The sequence below is a fragment of the Gossypium hirsutum genome, chromosome D08 (genome assembly GCF_007990345.1).
Source record: "Gossypium hirsutum isolate 1008001.06 chromosome D08, Gossypium_hirsutum_v2.1, whole genome shotgun sequence".
NCBI lineage: Eukaryota > Viridiplantae > Streptophyta > Magnoliopsida > Malvales > Malvaceae > Gossypium > Gossypium hirsutum.
Window position 1 is genome coordinate 2,180,905 of NC_053444.1, and position 10,753 is coordinate 2,191,657.

At 29.6% G+C, this 10,753-nt stretch overlaps 1 protein-coding gene across 1 annotated transcript; it reads right to left on the minus strand.

Annotated features, from left to right (window-relative positions):
* Positions 1-4,173: 4,173 nt before the first annotated feature.
* Positions 4,174-5,191, minus strand: LOC107919695 (defensin-like protein 181). The gene is made up of 2 exons (XM_016849089.2): positions 5,081-5,191; positions 4,174-4,575 (listed from the first exon to the last, which is right to left on the minus strand). Exons 1-2 carry the CDS (start codon positions 5,139-5,141, stop codon positions 4,223-4,225), a joined length of 414 nt encoding a protein of 137 aa, XP_016704578.1. The 5' UTR covers positions 5,142-5,191; the 3' UTR covers positions 4,174-4,222.
* Positions 5,192-10,753: the final 5,562 nt, after the last annotated feature.

Genomic DNA, 10,753 nt, shown 5'->3' on the forward strand with positions numbered 1-10,753 from the left:
TAAAAATGACCAAATTAAAGTACAATGATTAAATCTATAACTTTCATAAAGTACAAAGGACTAATAATAGAATTTAACCAAATGTGTCCATCGACTAGGGTTTTTTTTTCTTAAATAAGCATTACAAATTGAATTATGAAATATTTAAAATTTAAATTATAATTTAATAAACACAAATTGTTTTATCTAAATTTAATTATAAAGTAAAAATATCAATATAAAAAATAATTATTAATATATTCTAGCGTAATAACTACTGAAATGATATTTTTAGTATCTAAGTTTAGTTTCAATATTCAATTTGGTACTTGAATTTTTTTGTTTTAATTTAGTACTCGAATTTGGCTTCAATATTCACTTTAGTACCTAAATTTTTCTAATTTTATACTTGTACCTTTCTTGTCCCAATTAAGTACCTGAGTTTGGCTTTAATGTTCAATTTGGTGCCTAAACTTTTTTTTATCCCAATTAAGTACCCATATTTTTTTACTAGAGTAGACGCGTCAAATATTCATTAGGCCACATGATGCATTTGGTCTACATACCAAACTGAACATTGAAGCTAAATTCAAGTATCAAAATAGAACAGAAAAATACTCAAGTACCAAATTGAATTAAGCCAAGCTTAAGTATCAAATGATATATCAACCCTAAAATAAATTATGCTCTGGCTTGCTTGTATTCGATTTTAGATAGCATCACAATGCAACAAGGATCTAAGTTCAGGTATCAAAAATTGAATAAATCCACAATCATCTTAAAACAAAAAACTAACCTACTAACTCTACTTAACCCAAAATCTTTAATCGAATAAATTGAATTAAATCGACCAAAATCGATTCAATTCAATTTGATTTATTTAGATAACTAATTCTTTGCACACTCTTGTGAACATTTCATATCCTATCTCGTTTAACTTCATTGCTTCAATAATTAAATCTAGATTTGATCATGACCGAGATAAGCTGATGTAAAATTTTAAGCCTGTTTTTAGATTCGGGCTAGATCCATCTTGAAAAAATGGGCCTAAAATTTTGCCTGAACCTGATCCAGATTAAAAATGCTAAACCTGGCCCGCTCATTTAATTTTTTTAGATTATTATATAAAAACAAAATTAAAAATATAATATATCAAATACACTAAAAACATTAAAATAAATGTTTCCCAACAAATTAAAAATATATTGAAAAAATCTTTATACTTAGATAACACTAAGATAGTTGCAACTTAGCAAGCAAATGCCTCTAAAATAGTAGCATATTTAACAATAAAACAAGAATGATACAATATCTAAACAATAACAATAAAATAATAGCAATATAGTAGCGAAATGGAGCAAAACAGCCGAGTCGGGCTTGAGTAAAAAAAATCCTACCCAAGACCCAGCCCGTTTAAAAAAGAGCTTTATTTTTTTGTCCAATCCCAATTTCCAAGCCTATATTTTTACCCAAATTCTCTCGCTTTTCGAGCAGGTCATCGGGCATGAGTGGGTGGACCGGCCTATGATCAGGTCTAATTAAATCTATTAAATCGATTTAAGCTTTTAAACGATTTATAAATGATTTTATTCATAAAAATTAATAAATTGAATCGAATTTTGTTTTAGTTTATGTAATAATCAGATTTTAAATTTCCGTTTATGATCATTTATTTAAGTTGATAAATAAAAATAATTATGAATAATTTGTCTAAAATTTTGTTTTATTTCATTATAAATAGTCAATGCAAACAAATGGTAACTATGCATTGCTCTGCGCCTGCGAGCCCCTAAAATGAAAAATTTTTCATTTAAGTTTTTTATAATTTATTAAATTTTAAATTAGTAATGGGAAAATTATACTTTAGCCTCCCAAAAAAATAAAAATTTGATTGAATCCTTTAAAAATTATCAAGATAAAACTATTAAAATAATAAATTTATAATTTTACTATTGTAAAAAATACAATTTAATTTCTACTCAAAAAAAAATTTGCTGTCTCCATCACCTCTCTAAAAAATATAATAGCAAACACATTGGCGTGAACTAGGTATACCAGCAATATTCATGCAAACCCCATACCCCCGTGTTGTTTCTCTGGGTATTTAATTGCACAAGTTCTGTCGCAACAACAATTGCGATGCTCACTCCATGGTCCAATTCCCACGTTGCATTTTTTATTTATCCCGGCGAACTTTCGTCGCCATTGCCATCACCTTTTTTACATAACTTTATTTCATTGTAAATAGTTAATCTAAGCAAATGGTAGACAATACATTGTTGTTTAACAATTAAAATAGCAAAGACATTGATTTGAAGCCGGTATCCCAGTAATCTCCAAGCAAAAACCATGTCCATCTTGAGCCCCTGGAAATTTCGATTCACAATTTTGTTCACAACAAGCATCACTGCAACGCACACTGCATGGTCCTATTCCCACATTGCATCTTTTAGTCCCCGGCCCCTCGCATTCATACACGCATTCGCATATTCCGTTAGCATCACATATTCCTTTTCCACTCTTTGAAGTTTGACAATTAAAATCGCAATTCTCATCACATTTCCCCAGTTCTTCTTCACATACTGCACTGTTTACTTTACCTGTATTTACAAAGAAAAAAATGCATTTAAAGTTGTTAGAATCAGACTGGACCAATCAGTACATCAATCCAACGGATTGACTCATAAATTTGTGTGAATCAATTGAATCAGACAAAGAAATATGAATATAATACCCGAGGTGAATAGGAGAAGGATGGCAAAAATGTACAATAGGGAGAATAATTTAATCATTTTTTTTCTAAAATTTTCAATTATTTTATTTGGTTTTGTTTTGGTACAAAAGATGTTATATATGCAAAAAGAGAGTGGTCCAATTTAAGAAATTAATATTTTTGAGCAATATATTTATTCTTTAAATGGTATTTTATATCATTTATGGAAATGAAATTTTCTCACGATATTATAAATTGATTTTGGATGATTTTGCTTGATTGATGAATGAGATCTCCCCTTGATCTCTTTTTAATTATTTCTATAATTAATATTTTTATAAAAAATATTATATTAATATTTATTATTTTATTAAAATTAATTTTTAAGTAATTTCATTCATCGAGTTGAAGTTGAGTTAATTCATGATTATATAATAAATTAAGCATAGTTTTGTCAAATTAATTAGGAGCATTTAATATTGGATCATTATTTGAAAATTTGTTATAATCTAAAAAAATGTTATATGTAACATTTTTTTTATTTCTTATTTTTAAAATAAACCTAAAAACATAAGTTAATTTTTAATATTGTTTATGAATTTAAAAAATTTCGCTCATAATTATCCGATTTCATTTAAGTACATCGTCCATGATCAGATGTAGAGGTGCTCATGGGCCAGGCGGCCCGGCCCGGCCCGACGGCCCACCCGAAATATGAGAGGGTTTGGGTAAAAATATAGGCCCGAAATATAGGCTTGGGCAAAAAATGAGGCCCGATTAAAAAATGGGCCGGGCCTCGGGCACCACTTTTTTGGCCCAAGCCCGGCCCGTCCCGGCCCGAATATAATAAATATTTTTTTATTTTTATTTTTTTTAATTTTAAAATACTTTTAAAATACTTTTTTTAAATTTTTTTAATATTTAAAATACTTTTTTTTTAAAATTTTTAAAATAAATTTTTGGTATTTATTTAAAAAATGGGCCGGGCCGAGCCCGGGCTTATGAATTTTTTCCCGGCCCGGGCTTGGGCAAAATTCTAGGCCCATATTTCGGGCCGGGCCTAGGACCCAGGCCAGAATTTTTTCTAGCCCGAACCGGCCCGGCCCGGCCCATGAGCACCTCTAATCAGATGTGTAAAAAAAGTCCTACCCAAGACTCGACCCGTTTAGAAAACGAGCACTGTTTTTTGTCCAAACCCAATTTTCAAGTCTATATTTTTATCCTAACCCTCCCATTTTTCAAGCAGGTCATCGAACATGAGTTGGTAGCCCGACCCATGATCAGATCTAATTAAATCTATTAAATTGGTTTAAGCTTTTAAACGATTTATAAATCGTTTGTTCGTAAACATAAATAAATTGAGTTGACTTTTGTTTTAGTTTATGGAATAATCAGATTTTAAATTTCGGTTTATGATCATTTATTTAATTTGATAAATAAATCAAAATAATTACGAATAATTCGTCTAACATTTGTTTTTATTTCATTATAAATAGTCAATGCAAACAAATGGTAAATATGCCTTGCTCTCTAACAATTATAATAGCAAACACATTGACGTGAACTAGGTATACCAACAATATTCAAGCAAACCCCATACCCCTGTTGTTTCTCTGGGTATTTAATTGCACAATTTCTGTCACAACAACCATCGTTGCAATGCTCACTGCATGGTCCAATTCCCACATTGCATTTTCTATTTATCTGCGACAAACTTTCGTCGCCATTGCCGTCACATTCATACAAGCATTTGCATGTTCCGATATCATTTGATGACGATTTCTCGCATATTCCTTTCCCATTCTTTGAAGCTTCACATTTTGAACTGCAATTCGCATCACAAATCCCAATTTCTTTTTCACATTGTGCACCATTCACTTTGCCTATTTTTGCAAAGAAAAAAAAACAATGATTTAATAGCCACATTAATGGTTCGTTAAAAATTTAACTGTCCAATAACTTAAATGAAAACTTTTGAATAGTTTAGCGATCGTTTTGTAACACTTTTAAAGTTAAGTGACTAAAATGTAAACTTAATAACAGTTTAGTAATCTTAGGTGTAGTCAGAGGGCTACAGGGCCCTACCCCCTTAAAATTGGAAATTAAAGATTTGACTATTTAAAATTTATGAAATTTTAAATTAGCATATGCTAAAATTGTACTTTATCCCCAAAAATGATAATTTTTTTATTTAATTCTTTAAAAAAATTATAAAGATATAAGTTATTAAAACGATGAAATCATATTTTAGCTCTCATAAAATTCTACAATTTAATTCTACCCAAAATGTTTATCATTGCCCCTAGGTGTAGTTTACCATAATAATAATAATAATAATAATAATAATAATAATAATAATAATAATAATAATAATAATAATAATAATACCTGAGGTGGTGATTATGAGAAGAATGGCAAAAATATAAAATAGAGGGAAGAATTTAATCATCTTCTTAGAATTTTCAATTATTTTGATTTGAGAAAATTTTGGTAGAATATCTTTTTATATATGCAAAAAAAAGTGGTCCAATGTGAGAAATTAATATTATTTAGAATTTAGTTTTAAGCAATAAATCTAATTCTTTAATTGGTAATTAAAATATCATTTAAGGAAATAATTTTTTACTCACAATATTATAAATTATACCAAAAATAACAAAAAATTAATTTTAGGTAAACTTTATTTAGCATAATAATAATTAAATTAATTAGGAGCATTTAAGATTGGATTATACAATGAGATCTTTTATTCTATATAATCTTAATTATAATTCACTATTTTAAGTAAGTTGACATCCAGAAAAAAATTTTAAAAAATCAGGCTACGATTTTCTTTTTGTTTTTTAAATCAATGTATGTTTGATAAATAGAAAATTTACCAATGAGTGGTTGGGTGTAATGATAAAACACATTGTACTCCCAAAGAGAGAATGTAAGTTTGAATCTTGGAGACAACATTGTTGAGAGGGGCAACCATAAACCCCGAACATGAACCATAAAATAGACATGCATAATATCAAAAAATAAAATAAAATTCCTTTCTCATCTTGGTATTCGCTTTTTCTCCGGTTATGAGATATATATAGAATCATCCCTTAATGTTGTTTTTGGTGTCATTCTAAGAAGGCCCCTTTTTTGATGCTTGGAATAATATACAAATGGTAAAAAATAAATTGATTTATAATTGTCATTTTTATTAAATTAAGCTTTATTTGATAATATGTTTTGATATAACAAATTAAAATGTTTTTCAATAAAAGTTAAAGTTGACCAAAATCGGCAAAATGATAAAATCAAGTTAAAATTGTTTCAATTGAGTTAAACATTTTCAATCAAGTTAAAACTGTTTTAAAACAAGTCAGTATTGCTCCAAGCCAAAAAGTATCGATACTTTTTACTAGGTATCGTTGTAAACTAATTTTAACGGTCACTAAATTAGACATTAAATGCTAATAGTACTGATACTCGTAGAAAAAATATCGATACTTTTTATTGCAGGTGAATTTAATGATCTGGTATTTTCATCCTCAACGACTCTATTAACTTTCACAGCAACTCCAACCCTGATGCGGAATCCCGGATCTAGACACAAGAGGAACACAAATTAGAAATAAAAAAAACGAGAATAAATAAAATTAGTTAAATAATAATAATAATAAAGGATAGATTTGCCTTATAGAACCATTGGTTAACTTGTAACCAAAAATGTCAATGATTGAGCGGCTCCCTACGAAACCCCTAGAAGAAGAACCTCTAGAAACACCAATGAACGGGAAAGAAATTTGAATATTTGCAACTCCGAAATACCCTCGAAAATAACAAACTCCAAACTAAATAGCAAGAGAAGAATCACTCTACTCCAAAAAATTTGCCTCACACAAATTTGAAAGAAAACAAATACTCTTCTTTTTATTCCTCCTCCAATGTGTAGAAAACAAGCCTATTTATAGGCAAATTACAAGAGTAATTGAATCCTAATAAAACTCTTTCAAGAGTAATTGAATCCTAATAAAACTCTTTAAAATTATCTAAGAAAATAAATAAATAATAACCTAACCAATAAAATTACTTAACTCATAAATGATGTGTCCCAACCAATGAGAATTAAGTAAATAATAATAAGATACATAAAAGATTAATCCACCAATTTATAGGCTTTCACTATTCCAAGATTGGTCCAGTGAATTGCATTCACGTATTTGTCAATGTCACGAACATGATGAATCTTGGACAAAAGCATTCATCTTTGATTTTAATTGTCATGCCTTGCTTCGAGTGATTGGACCACTAGGAAAGACAACCCTTTGAGTGTCACATCCTTGGCTCGTATCAAACCCCAACGGTTGGAAATGTATTAGAGGGTATAAATACCATATTCTAAAGGTCATACAATAAGGAGAGAAATCATCAAGCTGAAAGATTAATAAAAAAAAACCTTAGTGCTTAATTCTTTCATATTCTTCTTGTAAACACTAGTGAGCTTTAATTGTATTCATTCAGCTCAAGTGTTATTCTTTGTACTTGTACTTAATTGGCCAACATATCAATCTTGTAAGGATTGCTTCTTAGTTTGCTATTTGTTATTCTCTTTGAGAGGGTTGAGTCTTAAGGTTTGAGTAGAAATCTTAAAGGATGTTGTAATCTTAAGATTTTGGGTAGAAATTTTAAGGGAGATTGTGAGGTTAAACATTGTCTTTAAAGATTGTCAAATCAGTGAATTTGAGAAAATCTTTAATTATGGAAAGCTAAGGTAGTAGAGTAGGCAATTGGGGTTGAATCACTATAAATTGTTGTGTTTATTGTTGCACATTCTTTCGTTGCTTCCACAACTTTTCTTAAAGGCCAATCCCCCCCCCTTTTGGTGATTTTGAGTTGACCTTTCGAGCTATCAATATTATTTTGTTGAAGAACAAATTAGTGTAGTTCGATTAGGTGTGCAGTTGAGTGGAACTATGGGATTAAACAATCTAATTTAAATGATTTGCGTAGATAAGTTCATTGATTAGAGTTGAATTCTTCTTGTTCGCAAGGTAATCAAGGAATTAAATCATAGGAGCTTGTTGATGCAAGGTTTGATTGATAGCAAAGATGGTCGGTTCACCTTGTTTAGGAAAAGGCGAAAAGTTGACGATATAGGTGGTGAGGAAGCTTAGTGTTTTTTTAGTGAGATGGGTTCTACCATGAACAGGGAGATGATAAAGATGGAGAGGATAATAGACCCCTGAAAAGGGTTCTTAGAAGTGTATATAAAAGGGCCTTGGTGAGCCCCATGTAATGATGCTTATTACTGTGTAAGGTGGCTATAGGATAGTATTCATATGATAGGATAGAGATTGATATTAATGTATGATAATTGCTATTAAGGTTACTCATTTGACAAAAGTTAGTTGTTGGATTGTTCTCGTAAGTAATTTACAACTAAGGATGAATTGGTGGTTTGAATTTGGCTCTTAATTGCTTTAATCGGCTTATTATTGAATGAGAAAGTATGCATGATCGGTGATTAATTCCAAAACCAAAATTGATGTCATAGTTGAGACTAGAGATATTATTAATTTGGTTAAATCTATTTTCTATCAAATTACTATTTTATATTCTATTTTACTTTCAATTAAATTTTATTTACTATTTTCTCATCAATTTAAACCCCATTTCTTTAATTTTGCAAGTTTGCACAAGTCATGGGCACAACTTTACCCTTGACAATTATGGTTGATAGATATTTTAATTTTAATTAGTACAGTCTCTATGGGATTCGAGTTGAATCATTCGACCATGCTTCCTATCTATTGATATTAATTTAGTACATGCTTCCTATCTATTGATATTAATTTAGTGCAGTTGAACCATTCGGCCATGCTTCCAATATATTGATTTTAGATGATATAAAGATGTGACAATGAAAGCAGTAGGGCCGCAGTCGTCGTTGGGGTAGGAGATGCACTTGTCAGACCACCAACCCCCATTGCAATAGCAACATTCGCACAGAACCTCCCTCGACCCGAATGAGCAACAGGCGAAGGGCAATAGACAGGCGTCTTTCCACAAGCACTACTTGCGCTCTTAATCACTTTATAAACTTTTTATCCCAGATTCTTCTCCTCTGCTTTCTATCTGCAATTTCTTTATAAATTTTGTCGTTTTTTCCTTAATCACTTTAGAGAAAATTTTGTCTAGGAATTGTGACCCCTCTAAACTTTCCCGAGAATTGTTCCTACCGTGATTTCCCGAGAAGAGCAACACCAATCAAATTCCATCTTTCATATTCAAGTGTACGAATATCGAAGGACTGTGTTAACTTTAGGAGACGACGTCTACTACACAATTACACCGATCAAGATAAATTCCTTTCTAAGACAGTGAATTTATCAAGGCACAATAATTACTGATTTCATATTTCGTTATTTATTTTCCAGTAAGTGCCAACAAATTTGTTTTACAACACCTTATGTCCTACAATTCCATCCTATGGTTGCCTCTGATTTGACTTCATTAAACATTTATTTTAGTTCGTGAAATAACTTGGTTTAAAATTTTCATTTACAGTAAATTTTTTAACTTGATAAATAAACATAAAAGAATCATATAATTACGAATAAATCGTCTAACAAATTTTTTATTTCATTATAAACAGTCAATGCAAACAAATGGTAAATATGCATTGCTCTCTAACAATTAAAATAGCAAATACATTCATATGGAGCAGGTGCACCAACAATATTCATGCAAAACCCAGACCCCCCTAGAGGCCCTGGGTATTTAATTGCACAATTTCTGTCACAACAGCCGTCAGCGCATTGCTCACTGCATAGCCCAATTCCCCCATTACATTTTTTATTTTTAGGAGACGAATTTTCGTCACCGTCGCATTCATACAAGCATTTGCATGTTCCGATTTCATTTGGCGACAACTTCTCGCATATTCCTTTCCCACTTTTTGAAGCTTCACATTTTGAATTGCAATTCTCATCACAAATTCCTATTTTCTTTTCACATTGTGCACCATCCACTTTGCCTATTTTTACAAAGAAAAAACGACAACCAATGATTTGATAGCTACACCAATAGTCCGTCAATAACTTGAATGAAATTTTTTGAATAGTTTAGTGAACTTAAAATAACCGTAAATATTCAAAAAATTCAAATCAAAGTTAAAAAGAAGAAGAAGAAGCAGAATATAAAAAATCCATAATTAATGTAGAAAAAATAGTACCTGAGGTGTTGAGTATGAGAAGAATGGCAAAAATATAAAATAAGGGGAAGAATTTAATCATTTTTAGAAATTTTCAATTATTTTGTTTTGATTTTATTTGTACAATATCCTTTTATATATGCAAAAAAAGGTAGTCCAATGTGAGAAATTAATATTATTTGGAATTTAGTATTAAGCAACAAATCTAATTCTTTAATTGGTATTTAATATCATTTAATAAACTATAATATTTTTCACAATATTACAAATAAATTTTGGGTTGTACCAAAAAACAATAAATTAATTTTGGATAAACTTTATTTAGCATAATAATAATTAAATTAATTAGGAGCATTTAATCTTGGATTATACAATGAATTTTTTATTCTATATATCCAGCAAAAATAAAATAAAATAAACAGATTAAAATATCATTTTTTATGTTTTTTAAGTAACTTAAATATATATATTTAAAAACAAATAGTCCATTTTTTAAATTTAAAGGCTCACATTTTAATTTTTTGAATTTTCAAAATAAATTATTTTTTGCTGATTTTCTAAGCCGTGAAATCTTAAATGTGGAAAAATAACTAAATTGAAAACTTGAACAAGTATAAGGATTAAAGTATAAAATTACCAATTAAAAAATTCACGGTGTAAGGTGGCTATAAATAGGTGTTGATGTGATAGGATAGGAGTTGATATTATGTATGATGCTCGTAAGGTTGTTCATTTGACAATAGTTGATTGTTAGGTTGTTCTTACAATTAATTTAAAACAAAGGATTAGTGATCTAAAGTTGTTCCTCAATTACTTTAACTGACTTATTATCGAGTGAGAAAGTATTTATAATATATGATTAATTCCGA

Bases quoted from the DNA above. Each gene is read 5' to 3' on its own strand.
- LOC107919695 (XM_016849089.2), bottom strand. From the start codon at position 5,141: ATGATTAAATTCTTCCCTCTATTTTATATTTTTGCCATTCTTCTCATA. The intron at 4,576-5,080 runs GTATTATTATTA...TTGCAAAAATAG, and splicing joins TCTCATAATCACCACCTCAG to GCAAAGTGAATGGTGCACAA.